General features: G+C 37.0%; 1 protein-coding gene across 1 annotated transcript in view; it reads left to right on the top strand.

The window, feature by feature from the left end:
* Window positions 1-21,232, top strand: part of KCTD8 (potassium channel tetramerization domain containing 8) — a 98,851-nt gene extending 77,619 nt beyond the window's left edge. The window contains exon 2 of the mRNA XM_051790055.1: window positions 19,918-21,232. Coding sequence (XP_051646015.1) covers window positions 19,918-20,378 — 461 coding nt within the window. The 3' untranslated portion in view covers window positions 20,379-21,232. The remainder of the gene's footprint in view (window positions 1-19,917) is intronic.
* Window positions 21,233-23,179: the final 1,947 nt, after the last annotated feature.

Below are 23,179 nucleotides of genomic sequence, written 5' to 3'. Positions count from 1 at the left end.
CAGAAAAGCGACTTCTCTGTACACATTTCCTTTTTTTTTGTTTTAAATGCAGACAGTCTGTTTCAAAGGAAATCTCGAAGTTTCTGTTCTGTTGCTAAAAGTCCCTGCCAGTGTGCATGTCCTGTCAGTGACCTTGTCTGGGATAAAGGCAGCTCTAAAGCTCTGCCATTTGTGCATACTAAGGATAACACAAAAGCTAGATCTGAAGTGTGCAAGTTACAGTATCTCGTGAGAAGAATATAGGATCCTATATCTGCACATTTTTCTTCCTCTTTTCCACATCCATTGACATTAAGTCCAATAAAAAAACAAATAGGAAGGGATAATTTAATAAACTTTTGACTGTAGAGTGAAAATCAAAGTCAACCAGAAGCAGCAGAAGAACCAATATTGTAATCACTGGATTTTCATTCATCTTTTCCACTGAGGACTTTGACTTCTTTTGCTTTCCTAAATCTGTCAATCTAGAGTAATACTGTGACATACCACACATTAGCAGACCAGAAATAGTAGTAAGAATATACAAGAGGGACCTTTTCTACGGTCACATGAGATAAACCTGTTACCTAGTTTATGAATTTGATTTTAATTTCTTTTGGCCCACCTGTTCTTTAACCGGTAACCCTGAAATAAATTTGGTATTTAATTTGTAAGAAATCAGTGGGATTTAATCTAGCATATTATTAACATCCAGTTGTCATATAACATTTTGAGCAGCAGGTCTTGAAGCATTTAATGGAAGGGACAACTTAACATTTTACAGAAGGAGAAACTCAGGCACTGAGACAGAAAACCCTGACTTTAATATTGACTTTGAAATGCAAAAGAAAATTTCATTTGCAGATATAAAAACAATTTGTTCAGGGTAACTGCCTTGTTATATTTGAAAGCTCAATGTACAGCTGAATAGGAAAGATACACTATCATTGATAAAGTTTGGTTAAATGAAGTTATTTTACACAGGAATCAAAATAGTAGGAAAAACAAGTATGTAGGAAGCATAAGACCAGTAAATATAATAACAGGGAGGTAGTTTGATACTGGATTCCTTTCTGGGTAATACTAAAAGTGAGAAGGGTACAGAGAGCCCCTTCACTGATTAATAACTGGACAGTTTGAAGATCTGAGTCAGTGAAGTTACACCACTGGCCTCTACCAGCCCTAATGTATATACACTGGTCTTTTTTGTCACCCGTGGATGGCGACAGAAAAGAAGTACCACCTCAGCTGTAGTCAGAAGCAGATTTCAATTTGAGCTGCTCAAACTGAAACTTCCAAATACGGAACTGCAACTGTTACCGCAGACTCATGTCAGCATCTGTAAGGCAACAGATGAGTCTTGTATTCTGAAAGATTAAATATTCCCAACCCTTATGGGTGTTAGAAGAAAGATGTGTTTTCATATCAACTGCCTTTTTTATTTTATTTTCACTTTTTCTGTGGTTTAGTTTTTTGTAAACTAAAATATTATATGTCTTATGTGAATGCAATTAAAATGCCAATTAATAAAAAATAAGATTGTATTGATTAATTTATTATTGATTATTAATTGATTATTGATTATTGATTAATAATTGATTAATTATAAAATGCATCAAATTGCTCAGGTTTGTTTAGCAAGTGAAATTTGATGTGAAAATTTTCAATAGTACTGTCTGTTCACTCTCCCAGGTTGGTTTCTAAATGTATTTTTCTTTCCTGCTCTCATTCTTTTTTTTGCTATGCCAAGCTACAAAAGTCACTCAGCTCCTAATTAAAACATTCTTCAGATAATTTACTGGAATGTAAGATTGTGGCAGATTGTATATTTCTCCTCTGAAATTCTCATACTTTTTTCTTGTAGGCCTTTTTTGTTTTCTTTGTCCATTAGGGCTAAATTAGATATTGACTAATAGTAGATTTATTTCAGTATTGCTAAGGTATGTTTTGTGAATCTCTGGAGATTCAATATATTTAGTTAAAAAAATTTTCTAAGAATAATATAAGAAATTAAATTTTCCCTAAAGAACACTGTCACTCACTCTCTTTGGATAGCCTTCAATACTTATTTGGTATTCAATTTGCCAAATATTGGAAAAGCAGTCCATGCTTTATTATTTATAATTTTCTTGTTTAAAAACTTTGAAAATATAGTTAATATTTAAATAAAGAATGAGTTTAAAAAAACACATTTCAGTCTGCAATGGTCATAATTTATTCATTGCAAAATCTAGTGACTAAATACCTCAGTTATGTGTATTGTGTTTCCTGATAAATATGTGAAACATTTGAAATAAGAGGAGGATGAAGTCCTCCTGTTCTTTCCAGTGCTGGTTATACCTGGACTAGTAAATCAGATTCTTTGTTACTTGTTCAGGGATGGAATGTAAATGCAACTATTGGATGCAACCAGTGGTCACATTAGAGAAAATATTTGAAGTATTTAAGGAATAAATAAATATTGAAGGCAACAAATCACACATCATGTTAAATTAGTAAGCAAATTTGAATCAGAAGGGTATATAGTTTCTGTAGGACCAATTTTACAAGTTTAAAGTTGCTCAGAAGAGATCTGATGCTGTTTAACCTTTGAGTTTCCCTGCAAGAAGATGGGAGTACTTTATTGGGAACAGCTATGTTGAGGCAAGAGAATGTGGAAGAAAGTATTGAGGAAAGCATGGAAAGGTCAGCCAGGAACTAATTGCTCTATAGACCGATGTAGCTGCTTAACCAAGGACAGAGGAAAGTTTTCTGGCAACTGACACTTTTAATTATATGCACATTAAATTCAGATAATACTGAAGAAGCAGGGTCTTATATTTGGATGGAAATAGCTTATGGGTGCTTTTGTTAATATTAAAAGCAGCTTAGATTTTAAGCCTTAAATAGACTTACTTAGAAATCTGAATTAAATTATATTTGTAAAAAAGGGTCTTTGTTTTCCATCTCTTCCACCCAGACGCCAGTATCTAGCAGTGGAAAACATTACTTTATCTGTTTCCAGAGCATCTGCTTTGTGTTGTTAAAAAAATAATCTTTGTAGTTCATTGTGTTGACCCTTGTTTCTCAGTTCTTACGTTGAATGTCTCATTTTTATGTCAGATGTGGGTTGCTTGTCCTCATGCTTTAGGCCTTTAGCTGCCTGTCCTCACCTTGTTTGTCCTGTCATTTAGTGCTGCAATAGGAACTTATCTCCAACCAGCCCATGGTGACTTTCTCTTTTGTTTGTATTCACGTCACCTTGGAGGCTGCTTCTTACTTGATGGAGAAGGTACCACTAACATCTGCAAAGCTATTGTGTTATTACCCTTCAAAATCCTCCTTAAAACTCTCTGGTTTTATGCTGCTCATATATATTTTGACAAAAGATTAGACAACTCTTGGTCTGAAACAACCAGTCTATCATGATGAGCAGTTTTGCCATTTTTTTGTACCTTCACATCTCTCTGTCTCTCCCTATCTGTTATTCTTGTCATGTTTTAACCTGATTTTAACATGTTCAGGGCAAAGGTTATCTATTAATTAATGATGATGCAGCCCAGCTACATTGTGCTCAATGTAGTCTACTGCTAGAACATAGTCTGCAAGTATTATCTAAGTATTAGTCTTCAAGTATTATCTAAGAAGTGTCTGAAAAAATTTTGCAATTGCTGTTGGAAAACCTGTATGTTTTCAGTTTTTAAGTGTGACCAGTGTGACTGTACCTTAAATGCTTTTGGTTTTGTCCTGTCAAAAATTTAATTTGTTCTGCAAATACTCAGGATTTCTGTTAAAAACTTAATTGTCTTTACTATACTGTAATTTTAATCTCTGTGGTTTCACTGTTTCCCAAGGAGAATTCATCTCATGAATTCAACCTTCAGGTATTTTATCTGTTTGTGAGTTTACGTCATATAGTCATAATACTTTGTAAGCATATATAACACTTTAATATGCAAATTATTTACAAATGATTTTGCTTTTTGCAGAGGACAATATGTTGTGTGCAGAGTGAATTCATTATCCTTTATATACTCAATAATTTTGTTTTTTACTTAAATGTATACCATATAAATATGATTTTGTTTTCAGCATGTGTTTTCAGATTTTCTGTAGCTATCTACTTTGAGTTAATGCTTTGAATTATTCCATAAGGGTGATCTAAGAATTTGGATCTAAAGATAGTGGGTAATTGGTATGTGTTTACATAGTTTAAAAATGCTATGCCCCATAAATTTCATATTGTTTTACTGTATTTTTCATATACCCAACCCTAATGATAAAATAGGTGAATGGCACTGCTATACCATTGAAATGTAAGTCTGAAATGTACTTCATACTGCATACACAGAAATGAGAAAGACTTTGCTGATGACCATCACTGTTACTTGTGGAAAGCTTTCAGCAAACATTCTGGTCTTTTCACAGAATTCTTGCAGACTGAGACATTTCTGTTGTCCCAGGGACCAGCAAGGAAAGGCATGAACTCTACAGATATGATCTTGAGTATATCCGGAATTGCTCCCCTCTTAATGTTCGAATCCTTAGGGTAATTCACTGTGGACCCTTACCCAGTTCATATAATTCACTGCTAGTTCTCAGTAATCAAAAGTAAAATGCAGACTTGATTAAAGTGTGCGTTTCCCAATGTTTTGCACTTGCTTATTGCCTAAAGTGCTATCAGAAGTATCATGTAAGCCTGCCAAGATGGCTAATGTCCAGCATGTTTATTTAATATGAAACTTTTTCTAAGACCAAAGCCAGTGCATAGTATTTTGACAACTTTCTACTAGCATGTTTTATACACATTCTATAAAGTCACAGTAACATTAATTTATTTGGCATGTCCTTAGGAAAGTAACCTGTAAAATTGAGAGAACTGGAAGGAAGAAGTGAAGATTTCATATTTTATCTAAAGCGACTGACAATGTAATTGACAAAGTCATACGAGATGATACTAGAAAAATAGAAATAAAAGGTATTGAGGAAAAATTGTAATTTAGTATCTGAAATTGAATGGGGAAGCAAGCCACAAAGGTGACATTTGATCCTGTCCCTTTTTTATTGTTTGGGGTTTTTTTCCTGTTGCTCATGCTGTTAGAACAAAGTAACTGAAGCCACTGACAATCCCCAAAGAGGAGAGTTCTTACCAATGAGTTACAAATAATCTTCCTTCCAAGACACTGTCAAAGCAAAAATTCCTGAAAACGCTGTGTTAATCACTCTTCCTTTGCTTTAGTTCATGTTGGAGCTTCTAAGAGAGAAGCAGTGATTTTTGAAGTGACTGAATCCCTGAAGTTCCACTAAAATATGTTTCTGACTAGTAGACTGTATTTGAGATGGCATTTTTTGCATTCCACATATCCTTTTATTGAAAGTAAACTGTATTTGATGAGGACATTATTAAGTCAATATATTTAATGGTTATGTGTGTCAGAAGGTGGCAAGTAATTGCTTCACGTATGTTTCAAATTGCTGTAAACCATTACGGAGAAGTGCAGTCCTTTCCCTTGAATATGCTCTCTCATCCCTCTGTTGCCTGTTGTTCTGGCAGAAACATTTATATGGCCACATAGGGAGCCACATCTGACAGCTGAGAATTTTAAATGAATTTAGGAAAAAAGAAATGTGAGTGGTTCAAAGAAGTGTGTTGCTTATCTGAGTGAAAAGACATTCAGCTTCACATTGCCTGAAAGTCTGATTAGAGCGTAGCCAAACACAAACCTGGTGGCTAAAAGACTATTTCACACTTGAGCAGATGCCCAACCAATATTAATATTTACAAAGCAGAAGGCAGCAGCCAGTAATGTGGTTGACAACAGACTGAAATTCCTGATTGACTTACAAATAAATATGTCCTTAGAAGAAAAGGGAAGATGAGAAACGGGAATGGTAATAACCAGCAACCTCAGAGGGATCCCCAGGGAATGGGGCGCTGTATCAGGGATAAACAGGGATATAGAAGTCCATATCCTTCCCCAGGCCAACAGCTGTTTTCTTGAAATGTTATCTGAGGATACCAAAATAGGATAGGAAATAGAACTGAGCCTCTAAAGCCACAGGTTAAGGGAGATGCCTTAGGATGTGTTTCTGTATCATGAAGATGGAGTGATTGTCTTTCTGTCACTTGTGCCCTTGCTTTGGGTCTGGCTGAGCTGGAGTTCATTTCCCCACAGTAGCCCTCACAGTGCTGTGCTTTGCATTGGTAGTTAGAGGGGTGTTGATAACATACCAGTGTTTTGGCTACTGCTGAGCACAGCATCAGCACTGTAACATTCCTTCCTCAGTTGAGGGCAAGATCAAGAGGAGGGGGGGCACAATTAGGCCAGCTGACCCAAACTGACCAAAGGGATATTCCATGCCATATGATGTCAGCTCAGATATGAAAGCTAAGGAGGGCATTCATTTACAATGGTTGCCTGCTAAGAAACCTCTCCACGTGCTGAAGCCCTGCTTCCTGGGATGTGACAGGCCATCACTCACTGATGGGAAGTAGAGAATAAACCTTGTTATTTTCCACTTCACTTTTGCACACATGCAAGCTTTCACTTTTGCTTTAGTAAACTGCCTTATCTCGACCTACAAGTCATTTACATTATATTCTCTCCCCTGTCTGGCTGGGGAGTGCTAGAGCTTCTTTTTGGGCACCTGGCATCCAGCCAAGGTCAACCTTTAATAGAGCTTTTGCAAGTGTGCTGTTAGCTGCTTTTTTTTCTTTCTTTTTGTAACTTAATCCTGCATTTAAGGTGATTACAAGAAAACTTTTAAGAAAGAACAGCTTTAAGACATTTAACATCCTTGACACTGAGATTCTCTACTAGTACCCAGTACCCTGGGTGTTGAAAGAATAAAAGGTACCTTTGCTACAAGGGCTTGAGTAGAAGATGGATGGATCTGTGACAAGGAACTCTCTTCCACTGATCTTTTCCCAGGCAGCTATCAGTAAGACAAGAGGGCATGGTCTTAAGCTCTGCCAGGGAAGGTTTAGGTTAGATATTAGGAAGAAATTCTTTACAGAGAGGGTAATCAGGCATTGGAATTGGTGGATTCTCTGTCCCTGAAGGTTTTTAAGATGAGAATGGATGTGGCACTTAGTGCCATGGTCTAGTAACTACAGCAGTAGTGGATCAAGGGTTGGACTTGATGATCTCAGAGGTCCCTTCCAACCCAGCTGATTCTATGATCAGTGTTAATGAAGTAAACTTTCTGCCAGCACCAGTTTGGGGAAAGAAGCACTGAAATCTTAAGGGGGTTTACAAGAGCAGCATGATCAAATGTTCCACCTCTGATCATTCCTGTAACTCCTTTTTGTGGTATTTTGAGAGTATCACTCTAGATAAGTCTTACTTGGCCAAGTTTATAATTTGATAGAGTTTAATATCAATTAACTATTTCTTTTAGGGAAATACTGCATCTAATAGGTATCTAATAAGTATTTTTCATGGGCAGAATGAAATATTTTAGCTCTTAACTGATAACTGCTCAAAAATAACCAGTCAAAAAAGGCAATATCAGAGCTGAGCATGAACCTACTTTATGGTTTGTAAATGAATGGCAGGAACATCTGCCAGATGTTGCCGAGATGTTACCGAAATACAAGCAATTGGGGTTATTCAGTGTAGCAAGTGAAGTTATGGAAGAAGCATGCTTTTTATGATAGCTCTATTCATTTGTCATGTATACCAGTGCATTAATTTCTGAGACTTCCTTCAAGCATTAAAATTATTTTAAGTACCTACGTTTTCAGATTTTTGGCAAGGGAAAAATATTTCTGCAGGTGGGGGAAGAACAAGTGAACCATTCCACATGTAAAATACGTTTGTGTCAAATTATTTTCATTCTAAAATAACCAAATCCCTCCAATCTGAAGATCAAGTTCAGTTGTACTGCTACTTGTATAATATTTGTATTTTATTGCTATTACTCTGCTGTTAGCAGAGAGTGATATAGCATATGATCACCACTGAAGAATGTGATGACATCTGGATCTTGCTTCAGGAAGAAAATTCTATACTGCTTCAGTGAGTCTTGTTTCGCCAAATAACTTAATATACAAAATGTGAAGCATCTGGTTGTCTCTGGAAGTTTGTGTTGCCTGCTAGGAACTTGTCAGATAACTTTACAGTATTCCTTTAGCTGGAGTAGACTTTTTAATTTTCCTTCTGTGATTTTGCAGAAGATTGTGCAACCTGTTTGCTAAACAGTGCTCTCTTTAAGAGTAATCAGACAGATTGACATCTTTGGCTGCAAAGTACTAACATAGTGATATAATCCCCAAATGGATAAAATCTGTCATGCATAATACACAGGGGGTAGATATTGGCAATATTGGTGGTTTCCTGGCTTTGAATCTTTTGATATTGATTCAGTTTGTATCTTATCTATTCCGAACTTTTCATTTTCTTCTCATATGTCCAACAGATCCTGTAGCCATCTCTAACTTCAGAAAATAGAAATGTCATCTTCGATGTGTGACTCTGTTTGTAGTTGGATATAAAAACTACTGGCCTTTCCTGTCATCTTTATCTTACCTACCTAGAAAAGACATTTCTCAGAATGACTTCAAATTTTTAAGATTAATATATTTAATAAAAACTTGCAGACTCTTCATTGGTTTTACTGGAACGCAACAAATTGCCTGGCAGAATTTTACTCTGTCTCTCTTATTTAAGTACTCTTCGGCCTAGCATGGAACCCAACTGGTAAAGTAACAAATGAAAGGCACGTGGGTTGGTCATTTGTTCAAAACAAGATTCAGGTGAAATATGTAATGAATTCAAGCTGGGCACAGATGGTTTATTGTGTATCTTCTGTCATTCCAAATAACAACAATAGTTGCCTTTATATATACTAATTAGTCTTTTGATGTCATGAATAATGTTAATATTTAAAATACAACTTACCTGGAAAGAAGCAAAGAAATTTTCCTCCATAATTTATTTCATTCATTCTACTGTGTCCTTTCTAGAAGTTAGTTTAACATCAGGTGGTAGTAAATATGACAGAAAAATATTTTTATGTTGTGTTCTTTTTTTTTTCTTACTTTTGAGACAAAGCACTTATCACTTACAGGCATGTGGTCCTAATCTGAAAGATGAATTTGTTCATTCACTTCAAGTACCACATAATCATTCACACACCATCGAGCTTAACACCATTAAAGGGTAATTTCCCCTGTGGGAGCTATGCCCAATACAGCTGCTGTCGCTACACAGTGTCTTTTTATCTTACCGTGGCAGGTAAGGAGGTTTAAATAAAAGGCTTCATCAAGAGCGCAATCACAGACATATTCTTCCTATTGAAATGTCCATGAAATAGCAAATAAACACTCCTAAAATTCTTTCTTAATATTATGAAACATTACCAAGAAGACTTCAGCGTACAGTTCACAGTTTGAAATTTTGTGATGGAATCAAAGCATGTGAGATGGGTTTGGCAGTAGACGAGAGGAAGTATTATGGGGAAATTTGCATGTTCTATTAAATTCTAAATGTAGTATAACAATTCCAAATAATCAAAGAGTATACTTTGCCTTTATCTCTGATGATCTCCATGATTTTTTAAAAAAAATCTCATAATTTCTTTAGTTTATCTACAGTGATTCATTGAACACATTATTATAGGTTCTATATTCTAACAAACTTGATAATTAAGTATATGGTGAAGTTTTCTTTAGAACATAGAATTAATATGTTCTCTTTTAAATATTTGGGGGCTAAAGTATTATTTCCAGTAATTTTGCTTGGCTTCATCTAAAAATAAATTGCCTAGGGATGCCAATAAAAATATGTTTTTTGAGTAAAGTATGTAAAGTTATAGAAGTCAGTCTAACTTCCTTTTTTTTTTTCTTTAAGAAAAGACAGTATTTTTTTACCCTTTCTGTTTTCAGCATTAAATTGCTTTCCTTCTAATATCATTTTTTGCATTCACGCTTGAATGAACAGGCTTTATTTTTTAATTAATTCTGTGGAACTTAAGGTCACAGAGTGTGTTGTCTTTGACTTAAATGTGGTCAACATTTAAGTCTTAACTTTTTTTTTTTTAATGAATGCAGTTTTGGACCCAGACTCAGCTCAGAATCAGCTTATTAATGAAGCCAAACCAGTTTACATGCCCTGTAGATATGAATTTGAAGTTTTGCCAGAGCATAGGGCATGGTTTACAAAACTGTTTTGATAAAATGTGAGTAACCTAAGTGTTATTCTTCATGTCAAGGAAGCCCTTCTGAGATTCACAAGCCCCTCTGCAGCAGTCTCATTTGCAAGCCAAGTTGCTTGGCTTTCTTAAATCATGTAAAATTCAGGTTCTGTTCAAAGCACCGAAGTTGATACGTCAACAGTGCTGGCCTTTTACCCAAGAGTTCAGGACTTAGCAGAGTAATAAATCAAAGCCTCGCAGATACTAATTCTCTCCTGTGCCTGAGGGAAGTTAACTTGCTTCTTCCAAATGAATATTTTACCCTGAAGTAATCGAAAGTGAAAGAGACATTCTTCTCATTTTTTTTGAAGCTATTCTGCTTTGCAGTGACTAAAGCCAAGCCTCAGTTGGAGCAAAGAACATGAAAGTGTGAGCATTTGGCTATCCATAGCAATTCATCACTCATCTCAAAGGAGGAAGAAAATAGGAAAGGCTGAATTTCAGTCCTCCTTTCTGAAAAATACTTCACTATTATACACTAAGCATTCTTTGGATCAGGCCTTTAATTCAAAAAGTGGTTTGAAATTTTGTACCATATGAGACCCAAATTGGAAACTGAATATATATTTTTTTTTTACTTGAAGCAATTTGAAGCCACACATCATAAGGACTCCCACACAAAATTTTATACCACAGAAATTTCTGTGCTGAACTCTTCAGTTTTTCCCATAAGTGCACCGCTTGTCAAGAGCACTTAGGTATTTCTCATATTATACACTTAGTTATTAGTACTGATTGTTTAGAATGTTCGTAATGGATAAAACTCATCCATGGGCAGAGGGACAGCTGAGGACTGCATACCACTTAATTCATGTATAGGCATCCATATTAACCTCAAAATAGACATTTCGTGGGACATGGCCTTCCATCTCCCCTCCTCCTTCCAACCCCCAGAACTAAGTTAGATGTGAATTACAATACCTAAAATTAGTAGCAAAGTTTCTGTGACAAGCTGTATGGAATTAAACTCACATAAACTCTCACTGCTAGATCCAAGCAGTGGATTTAGCTTAATTTTGTAGTGCATTAAATAGGACAGAGTGCAGTGGTCAGGAAGTGCCTTGTAGATTTGCCAGCCCTAAAGCTACAGTTTTAACCTACAACTCTAGTGGTAAGAGGCAAGCTGAATCCTGTGCCCATCTCAGGGATTGAATTCATGTGTTGAGCCAAGCTCTAAGAACAGGATTTTCTTCTAAAATACCATTATTATGCCACTGAAAATGTCAGGGGTTTAGAGCTATCCTTTTATAGCTTTTAAAAATAATCTTTTTAATAAATAAAGTTAAAGTGAAATTAGACGTAAAAGGTAATCATTTACTACTGAAGTGTGATATTAAGTACTCAGACTTCTGGTAATGAAAGTGTTCCCACAGTAGCCATAACTTGTCATCAGATTTCACAGGTGACTTCTCTCTAAGCATTCAGTTTCATATAATACTTCCAGCCATGGTGGAAGGTAATAAAAAGCCTAGATATATTAGATGGATAAGTCCATCATAATGTGAGATTTGATTAGTATTTTTCTATGGTTGTAAATTTTATGTATATATAGTTAATATATATAGTTTATATAGTAATATATAGTTTATATATAGTATAGTTAATTTTACTTAGATTCTTAGGATTAAATCATACAACACAAAAGGTTTCATTTTATATTCACTCTGTATATAATGTCATTTTGAATTAGCAGGTAGAGGAGAAGCTCATTCAGGTGTTTAACTTATTTGTGTCTCAGACTAAAGGTCCTCTGTAGCCTATAAAAATAAAGACTTTTCACTATGCAAAACAATGTGGGGGAAATTTCATTTCATGCAAAATCATGTGAAAATCACATAATGTCAATATTTTCAAGCATGCAAAAATTCTGACTCAAACAATGTTGTTGGATTAGAGATCATTTCTTCTGCAGGTACAAATAAAAATAACCCTTGTTCTTGTTGCTATTATGTTTCTAAGCCATCCAGTAAAATCAGCCAGTTTAAAATCCTGTTGCCCTCCTGTTTTCATTTTTTAAGAAATCAGTTAGAAACATGGGATTTTTTTGCTGTTTCAGTATTTTACACCGTAATTTTATTAACAATTTTGCTGCAATTTTTAAAGATGTTCTTGAAAGAAGAAACATCTTTTTGAAGATGTTTGTTGAAGTTCTCATAAATATATTTACTAAAAATTTTTTGCTTATGCAATAATTAGTTTTGTGTATAGCTATATCAGTTCAAAGGAACTGATATAATTAATTGGATTATTTCATTAATTCAGTAGACGGTATCTAGTAAGGCTGGGGCTTGGGATTTTCAGTACATTTTAAGAAACAGGAAATTATGAAGATAAAAGACCTGCAAGAACATTGTTTTCGCTAAAATGACATTATAAAAAGACTCAAGATTTTAGGTTTTTATTTAAATCAACTAACAGGCTTTATTTTATAGTGCTGGCAAGGGGATTGGTAAAACTTAAATCAGTCCACTTTTTTCATGCATATATTCTGAAACAACAGTGAAAGATAGCATCTCTAACAGATTCTATTCTTCTTGATTGAGGTATTGCATATTAAACACATTTAAAGTTTTTGTTATGAGGTTTTTTCCAAATGACTGTTTTTATATCAGCTTCAACTCTTATATACATGTCTTGCATCCAGCTATAACTGTGCCACTCCAGAGCTAAGATTTTCTATTTTTCATGTCAACACAGTAGTTACTAAAATAGCTAATAGCAGCAATCTGTGCAAGTGTTCACAACTTCTTTTACATTCTGCAGTAAAAATAAACTGAATTATAAACAAATTATTTTTGAGACACTGTAGGGCTGAGTAGCTGAGTGAGGAAGTTAGTTCATGCAGCTGACACTGTGCATACAAGAAACCAGGTATTTGACCTCGGGAGAGGAGAGAATCAGTTTGGGTTGAAAGGGACCTTTAAAGGCCATCTAGTCCAACTCCACCCTGCAATGAGCAGGGATATCTTCAAACAGATCAGGTTGCTTAGGGCCCCGTCCAACCTGACCTTGAATGTTTCTGGGGGTGGGGTTTCCACCGCCTTTCTGGGCAAACTGTTCCAGTGCTTCACCACCCTTGTTGCAAAATCTTTCTTCCTTATATCTAGTCTAAATTTACCCTCTTTTAATTTAAAATCATTATTCCTTGTTCCATCACAACAGGTGCTACTAAAAAGCTTCTCCCTATCTTTCTTGTAGGCCCTTTTTAGGTACTGAAGGGCTGCAATGAGGTGTCCCTGGAACCTTCTGTTCTCCAAGCTGTACAACCCCAACTCTCACAGCCTGTCTTCATAGGAGAGGTGGTCGAGCTCTCTGGTCATCCTTGTGGCTTCCTCTGGGCTCACTGCAACAGGTCCCTGTGTTAGGGGTGCCAAAGCTGGACCTGGTGCTCCGGGTGGGGTCTCATGAAAGCAGAGCAGAGGGGGAGAGTCACCTACCTTGAGCTGCTGGCCACACTGCTTTTGATGTTGGCTTTCTGAGCTATGAACATGTTAAGATCTGATAACTGAGAGATGCCTCTGCCTGAATTAATGTGCAAACAAGTCTATAGGCTTGGACTTGTCAATAATGCGGATTTTATTTAACAGTGAATGTGAGGAAGAGAGATAGAAAAAAATAGAAAACAGAGGGGTGAAGGAGGAGGTGAGAGAGATCAAGCAGAAGATGGTTACCATCCATGGATCCAGCTACGTCCCATTGGTCCTTCTTCCCCCTAGGTTTCTTGGTGGAGGGGGTCCTGAGGTCATTCAAAACTTTCCATCATTTATACATTTTAGCAAACAAAGGAATTAATGCTCATTGGCTACACAGTTCTCTTATTCTGTTGGTTAATTGATTCTCTCACTTCTATTTCTAATTAGTCCACATGCTAGGTCTTTCTCTTCTTTTGAGTCAGTGGGTTTCTTGGGTCTGTGGACCTTGAGTTGATGGTCATGATCTCCCCCTGCCAGAATTACATTTTACCCAGTCAGAGCAGATTTCAGTAGGGCAGCTTTCCTCATGGTCTGTAAATTCTGCTTTCTTTGTGTCCATAATCAGTGATACATTCTTCACCCCGAGCTTTGTTAAGCTTTCCCTATGTCTGAGATAACACCCAGACAATAATACCACCTTTATCTTATCTCAAGTTCCCACTGTAGGGGGCTTATCTTACAGTCCAAGTTCCAGGTATCCGAAAAGGCATATTAAGGAGGGGCTTTGGTGGTCGTTGATGGTCATAGATGCCATCTGTCCCATAACTTGGGGTGACCTTTGTTTCACCACTGATATGCATACGAGCAGTTGCTCCTTTACACAGTATTCCACAGTGGGAATTTTTGTCTGGGTGATTATCCAGGATGTGCTAACCAGATCTCACCTTTACCAGGCCTGGAGTTAGCGCCATTCTGTGCTTATGTCATGGCAAAGTCCTTCTGTGGCCTTAACAGTGTTTGAGACAGGCAACTGTGCTCTCAGTCCTTACACCACCCTGTAGCTGAAACACTGTCTTCCACGGACTTTTCCTCAGTTCATGGGTTGTCCACAAGGGTGATGAGAGTAGGAGAAAAGACAGAAGCAGCAGAAGCAATAAAATGAGTAATCATACAGTGTCCAATAGCTATCCCAGTCATTAAAAATGTAAATCCAATTGCAATTAGAGCACACATTGCCATGTCATGTCCTGTGTCTCATCCACCAGCACTCCCAATGTCTCTTGATCTGTTCATCCCCCAGCCTGCACTGATGTCAGCAGTTGCCCTGACCCATGTGCAGCTTGCACTTGGCCTTGTTAAACCTCATGGGACTCCCATGGACCCCCTTCTCAAGCTTGTCCAAGTCCCTCAGGATGGCATCTCATCCCTCAGGCATGTCAATCACACCACTCAGCTTGGTGTCATCTGCAGAGTTGCTAAGGGAACACTCGATTCATCTGTGAATCTTATATTTCATCTTCGTCTTCATCTATGTCATAAAGACATTAAAGAGTATCAGTCCAATTACAGACCCTTGAGGGACAGATCTTGTCACTGATGCCCATATGGATATTGAGCAGTTGACCATTGCCCCCTGGATGTGACTGTCAATCAATTCCTTATCCACCAAAGAGTCCACCCATCAAATCCATTTATCTCCAGTTTAGAGATAAGGATGTTGTGGGAGACTGTGTTAAAAGCCTTAGAAAAGTCCAGGTAGATGACATCCATGGCTCTTCCTGTGTCCACTGATATAGTCACTCCATCATAGAAGGCCCCAAGGTTGGTCAGGCAGGATTTGCTCTTCGTGAAGCCATGTTATGGAGCATTCAGGTTAATTGGATTTGAATATGGTTTCCTTTATTTTAAGGTCATTGTATTAATATTTAAGAAAATAAGTGCGTACAAAAATTGAAATATAGATAAGCAGAAGATCATTATTTTATTCTTTTACTGTGCCCAGTGTGGTATTTGTTTCCTGATGCAGGAGACAGAGCTAAAAAAATGTCCAATTAGTTATTTAGACTGCACTTCATGAATATCTACAACAATTTATGTAATGTTTATTTGACTTCCAGAAGGACATGGTTACAATTTTCAACAAACAATTTTTGGCCAGTGGATGGTTTGCTGTAGTATTTACCGTGTTCTGTTGCTGAATGGAGCTCTGCTGCTCAGTTAGTGTTTGTTGAGGAATTCAGAGAGGACTTCTAGTTTCTGTTTTGGCTGTCATAGCTGGTACAAGCAGATTTTCACTTCAGAGAATTAAGTTTATAAGTTTCTAGATAATTTTCCATGCATATTTTGTAGCAATTGAAAGTGATTCTTTCATCAGTTGGTTCTATCAGGAAATATTGGCTAAAATCTGTGCAGAGAGCAACACAGATTAGGAATAAATACAGCCAAAGTAAATGTAATTATGCTTTCCTGATCAGAAAAATATCTTCAAGATGTTCTTTTGAGTCTACCAGACTTGGAAGTCTAGTAGCCACCTGTGCTGGTTTTGACTGGGGTAGAGTTAATTTTCTTCCCAGTGGCTGGTGTGGAGCTGTGTTTTGCATTTGTGCTGAACACAGAGTTGATAATATAGAAATGTTTTTGTTATTGCTGAGCTTAATAGAGCTTACACAGAGCCAAGGCTGCCTCTGCTTTTCGTACCGCAGTGCTGGTGAGGAGATTTGGGGTGCATGGGAAGCTGGGAGGAGACACAGCCAGGAGAGGTGACCCAAACTGACCAAAGGAATATTCCATACCATATGATATCGTTCTGAGAATATAAAGTGGGGGGAATAAGGAGGAAGTGGAGATGTTTGGAGTTATGGTGTTTTCCTAAGTAACCATTATGCATGATGGGATCCTGCTTTCCTGGGGATGGCTGAACACCTGCCTGCTCATGGGAAGCAGTGAATGAATTCTTTGGTTTCCTTCTTGCATGTGTGCTTTTGCTTTCCCTATTAAACTGTCTTTACCTCAACCAACAAATTTTCTGCCTTTTACTTTTCCGATTCTCACCCTGATCGCACTGGTGGGGGAGTGAGTGAGCAGCTGTGTGGGGCTTGGTGGCTGCATGGGGTTAAACCATGACACCATCATAGTAGAGGTGGTGAGTAAGCCCAGGAAAAGGGCCAGTTCACTTTCTGACTTTCTAAGAGACATGTAGCCATTTAAGAACATTAAAGGAAACAGAAGAACTAAGAAGATTAATGTCTACTGGAGCTGCCTGGAGGAGAAGTGCTACCTGGGTTTTGAAGAACTGGGCAGTAGAGAGGGCAACTTTGTAGAGGAGAATGAGCTGGAGAGGAACAAGATACAGTGACTCAATTCCAACTTCTCTAAGATGAGGAACCAGCAACAGGTGGGAGATCCCAGAAGGGGCAGGAGCAGAAGAGACAGGTTGTAAATCAGTGATTTTTTTAGTGTCATATGTGGACTTGGCAGTGTAAGGTTAATAGTTAGACTTGATCTATAAGGTCTTCTCCAACCTATGTGCACAATGAAGCGAATATGCTTTCTCTGTGTTTTTAAGAACTATTCTGCACTCCTGGAAAATTAGTAGTTTCAGGTAGACTGAACTGTCTGAATATCTCTAGTGTTCTTCCGAAATAGCTGAGGAGGTACAGAGGAGAATGTGGCAGCATAGAGGGCAATAAGAAGATGTTTTCTGAAATAGAAATGTAGCTAAATTTATCTGATAATCCCTGATGTTGAAAATTAAACAAATCTTTTGAGGATTCTTTCCTATGTATTTAAAAAATTCTTTTGAGTTTCAGTAGGCAGAAAATATTGTGAGAAAAACCTCCCCTCTAGCAGAACTGTTGCTTCTGTTAATAACACACTACTGAGAAAGCAGTGCAGAGGCATATAAAGAATTCTTTGTGAGGGAGGATTTGTTAATTTTTAAAAGGAGAGGTGTGGGAGAAACTTGTGTTTGGATTAAAGTAATTCTGAATTTAGGCAATTCAGTGAAGCATACAGAGCTCAGTGATGTAAGGTACTGAATCTCAGGGCTGTGATCCAAAAAAGCATTTAAATACCTGCCTATTGTCACACTGCTGAATAATCTTACAGCAGAAAATGGAATTTTTTTGTATTCTTGAAGGTGTGCAGTGCTTTTTTGAAATTGATCCTTAGTTGATCCATTGCAGATTTTAGCCCATGAAAAGCAAGGAATACCAATAAAGAACTAAGTATAATGAGACCAACAAGAAATAACATCTTGATGTATGAAGTTACAGCAAAAAAAAAAATGGGCAGGAAAGAGAGTTGAAGACTACAGAATATTGCTAACAGAAAACTTTAGTGTCTTAGTCTTAGAGTGGGCTGTTATATTTGAAGAAGACAAGATTGTAAACTAGATTAGATATTGATGTTAATCATGTTATGGAAAATCAGAGTGACGATACTGAAATCACTGTCTGATTAACTACTCACTTCTATAATTGCATGCTGCAAAGCCAGAGTAGTTCCGTAATGCCAGCTGACTGTCAATTTAGCATATTCATGTAATAGTTTGAGGTATGAAATGCCAGACACAACAATAGAAGGAAGTCATGTAAATCTATTTAAGAAGGTGAACATATTTCTGGAAGAGAAGGAGGAGGGAAATCGCTGAAGCCATGTGTTAAATATTTGGGTTGAATATAATGAAGTAGAAAACTGCTTGTGTTTTTCATTCTGCATAATGTATACAAGCTCTGATGGATTGTTACCTCTCATTGGCTCTTGGTTATTCATGGGTTTCTCTAGACGGACTACAGAAACATGACATGGCATCCTGGGATACTGGCTAAAACAAAAGTAAAGCAGGTTGTTCAGTGTTGCTGTTGTTAGATTATTCTTTATTTTCCTTTGTGTTTTGCTTTGTTTTGTTTTCCCCTGTGTCTCATAAAATATTTCAATCTTCTTAGATTCCTTTGAATCATAGAACTACACTGTCAAAAAGACACTGGAGCCTTCACATTGCTTCTGCATTCTTTGTAATTGTATTTCTAATTTGTAATTCAGAACAAAATACTAAGTCAATCAAAAATCTCCTGCCAACTCTGTCCCAGTGACTCAAGGTAGAGCTGTCATACCCTGACTTTTGGTCTAGCCAAAGGCAGCTAACTGATGCTGGTAGTGTCTGGGTAAACTGTAAGATATTTAGATACCTAACCTATTTGGACACTTTTAGGATTTGTAGCATCACACAACTGCCATTGAAGCCCCACTGTACATTTTCATTTAGATGTTTAAACATCTTTGAAATGTTTCCCTTTGGTCTGATCCAACACCTCTTGAAATCTGTAGATATTTCTGTCAGCTCAAGGTAGTGTCCTAATTAAGATTGTGACGTTTATGTGATGTCAGCATATCATAATTTCACTTCACATCTGGAGTGTTGAAATAAGGCTTCAAAAATGAAAATGTTTGCACAGATTTAGCGGCTACCACCCAATTTTCACATTCATTTTGCTTAAGACTACAAAGCAAAAAAGATATATGGAGAGAATAACAGCCTAGATTTAATTTTCAGGCGTGTGAAGTGCTGAGCAGTGCCTGCCAAGAGGCTGGCAGGCCGCTCTACCAGCCATGGCAGAGTGCCTCTGTACTCATAACTTCATAACTGCCTTTTCCCTGCCAGCTTGTGCGGTAAGAGGTGTATGGCTGAATTCTGAGCTTGCACCAAGGCAAGTCTGGGCTAGTAAGTGACAGTAAGAAGTGTGGTGAAATCACTGTAGGATACAAAAAAAAAAAACCGAAAGACTGTCAACAGTGAGTGATCACTCTGTTATTCAAGGTTTGATACTCCTTTTTCGGTCCAGGGCTTCTGCAGAGTTGACATCTGCAGAGAATAGTATCAGTAGACTGTTCAGGAGCTTCCAAAAAAAAAAAAAAGATGAATCTAAGCCCTTGGAATATTTTTATTCAAGTGAAGACTGTGCAAATTGTACAGTAGTATTTCCCTAATATGCCAAAATCTAATTTATCATAATAAACTTCATGCAGTATAATAGCAAACTAGCTCATTTAAACTTACCAGCAAGGATTTCCACTGCAGCTAATTCATGAGCATTATGCACACTTCATTACCTGGATTCTCAGACAGGCAGTGAAGGTATTCTTTCTGTAAACACTTTTAGGAGTGAGAATTTTGAGGAGCAGACCTTCAACTTGTGTATTAGTTGGGTATAGTTCTTTTACCTACAACAAAATGCTACCAATTTATGCCAGCCAAGACCCTGAATCACATTTTTCTAAATGGTATCTGATCAGTTTTCTGTGTAAACCAGTGCTTGCTTAATACTTTTTCTCTCCTGCCTTGTATTAGGGCCCCCCCAGCGAACCGTTTCCCCAAAACAAGACCACGAAGAAAGAAAACATGACAAAGTCTTGGACAAGGGCAGTGAAAGTGGGACTTCCTGTAATGAGTTGTCCACCTCAAGCTGTGACAGCCACTCGGAAGCCAGCACCCCTCAAGAAAATGCCACCAGCACTCAACCATCCACAGCCCACCAGCCAAATACTCTGACTTTGGATCGTCCATCTAAGAAGGCCCCAGTACAGTGGATGCCACCTCCAGACAAACGCAGGAACAGTGAACTCTTTCAAACTCTCATTAGCAAGTCCAGAGAAACAAATCTTTCCAAAAAGAGGGTGTGTGAGAAGCTGAGTGTTGAGGAAGAAATGAGAAAATGTATCCAAGATTTTAAAAAAATCCACATTCCAGATTACTTTCCAGAGCGCAAACGTCCCTGGCAATCCGAACTCTTACAGAAATATGGGTTATAGTGATCAACTCTTTCATGACATATCTCTGGGGCATTTGATGTTTATTACATTGCCACTAACTTACTGATGTCCTCCTTCTGGCCAACTCTGCCACCAGAGCTATTCCTGCTGCTTATATCTTTCTGTGAACAGTGGATGTTGGATAGTACATGTTTTTCTTTAAAAATATATATAAAAAGATAGAAACTTAAAAAATGCAAGAGACATCTCATCTAAACCACTTCATAATAGCAAAGAAAAAAGTGCATGGTTAAGAAAGATGGTTTTCTAACTGTAGTCAGTTGGGCTTCATTATTGTTTTGGAACTTACCAAATAAAAATCTCAATCATCAGTTAACATCTCATTTTATGTCACCAATAAAGATGACTCAGACTTACTAAGGATGAAGAGAAACAGGGTTTAAAATTCAATTGAACAGATTTTGGAACTAATTCTCAACATTCTCTCAATGTTAATGCAATAAAGCAAATACCTATTTTGCATGAGCACAATGTTACAAATAAATCACACAAGAACAAGAGGTTGTCTGTTGCTTGGAGAACTATTTGTTTGATACCAAGCCTATAAACGTAAAACGTCTAAGGGATTGAATTTACTTTGTTCTGGACCTGTGATTTTTTTGTGTGTACAGTGTTCTGTATGTAAGGATGGTGTAAATATGCCTTATATTGTTTTATTATTGCACCAATAACGTTCATCTATTAGTGCTTGTCAGGATTATTTCTGTGAAATGCGAATTTACGGCAGATTGTGAAAACTGGTTTGATGGTCTGAAAGTTTTTATGTTAATCGCTAAAAATGGAGAAAAATAAAAGAGACTTTAATGTATTTATTAAAAGAACCATCTGGTAGATTTTTGACTATTGTTATCTCTTCTCTCTTTTAAAAGTAGAATTAAGCAAATTGTTACTTTCTGTTTAATGTTTCATAACTACTGTGCTGAAAAAAAAACCAAAACAAAAAACATTTCAAATGAGGGAAAAAAAATTAGGGTGGTGCCATTTAATTGGAACCATCTTAGATATTCTCCAAAAGGAAGATAGTTAAACTAAGAAGCATCAGGGACTGAATTGAAAAACTGAGTGGTTTTACTGACAGAGAGGAAAGCAGTTCCAATTTGACAAGTTCACAAGAAGTCAGCTTAGAAATAGAAGATTTAAAATAGCAGAGTTTGGTACACTGACAAATGAAAAGTTTCTGTGAATAGTCAACTCTGTGACAAACCTGTTATCTCAGCCATGATACAGGAAAATAAATACCTTTCTCATTACAAGAACACCAAGAAGACAACTGTGGTTTGGACAGCCATAGCTGAAATGGGTAAGGACCACTGAAGTTTGCAAGAGAGCTGCTGAGTTCTTACAGACTTGAAATTATTACTGTGAGCACACAGAAGTACATGAACACATTTAGAAGGGTTCATCACCATACATGTTCTGTAGCAGGAACTGCACAGTTGTGTCAGAAGAGGTGTTTTACATGTTATGGTAATTTTAACTCATTTAGCTAAAGTAAAAAGGACATGTTGTATTATAACTTCCAGGGTTATTCCTGATACCTGTATTACTTTTCAGTCCTCTAAGAGGCCACTTTAAGAAAACTTCCAATAGTTCATTCATTCTTTCTTTTCTTAATCTATCTAGTTCTAATTGTTCTCCTATTCAGTTAATCAGTTGCCTTCAATATCTTCTGACAACATTTTAATAACCTGAAAGACTGTATCTGGGGTAAGTCCAGTCTGAACTGATGCAGTCCAGTGTGAAATCAGAGCTTCTCAGCTCTGCCCTCATGTTCCTTGCTCGCTTCTCTCTGGTCCAAAAGACCCATTCTTTCTTTTGAAAGTTTATTGCTTCTTAGACAAATTTAATGTTTACTTTCTCTTTTTTAATATTTGGCTTCCTAATCTTTACCTGATGAAATTTCCAATTATTTAACCATGACTTACCTCCAGTGGGTACAATTGTGGTTTTACTTAGTCTAGAGTTAGACTATTACAGAGAGCTTTCTTTCCATCTGGGATTATACCTTTTGGATGCAGATAGCATCTTGAACCTTCCCATTAAACTTTGCTGTTGAGTCTGGAGATTTGTCTTTCCTTCCTAGTTATTCTCAATACTCCAGGCAGTAACAGCCTGATTGTTTGACCTGCCTATTGATTTTAACTTGTCAATATATAAATGTTTTTATAAGCTTTTTTTTCTTTTTATCATACTACCTAAAATTTCTCAGAACATTTTTAATTCATTCTTGAGAAGTATTATCTTAATACATATCTTAATATATGGGTACCATAAGATTTTTCATAACCACTTTCCATGTGTTCATGAGGCGTGTGTGTGAGTGATGTGGCAGATAAATGACGTTGCTGCTACTTAGCAACCACACCAGCATCTTAAGACAAAGTGTTTTGGTTTTGGAATTGGGCAGGTACACTTTCTTTCAGAGTGAAAAATTGGGTTGTGTTGTAGTTGGAGAGAAAAGGGAGAAAACAACAGCTTATGTGAATCCTTCAGTCATATTCTCTAATTCCCATCACACTTTCCATCCAGTTCACCCAGTTACAGCTCCAACTCTATCTATGTAGTTATTAATCTACAGTTTTCAGATAATTAGGGAGAACATAAGCTGAGACATTTGGTGGAACAGGGGAGCTTGTGAGCATTTAGGTGGCTATGGTTGGTAGGAAGTTCCCAGGTGTTATAAGCAAATTGTGTAATAGAAGCACATGGGGGGTTGATTGCTTCCCTTTGTCTTACACTCTTCTTATTTTTCTCTCATAGCTGCTTTTTGTTTTTCCGTT

This window comes from Manacus candei, unplaced genomic scaffold (assembly GCF_025592945.1).
Source record: "Manacus candei isolate 608988 ecotype Guabito, Panama unplaced genomic scaffold, ASM2559294v1 h1tg000028l, whole genome shotgun sequence".
In the NCBI taxonomy this organism is placed as follows: domain Eukaryota; kingdom Metazoa; phylum Chordata; class Aves; order Passeriformes; family Pipridae; genus Manacus; species Manacus candei.
The sequence above is the reverse complement of the archived record's forward strand: the minus strand, read 5'-3'. Positions and strand labels throughout refer to the sequence as shown.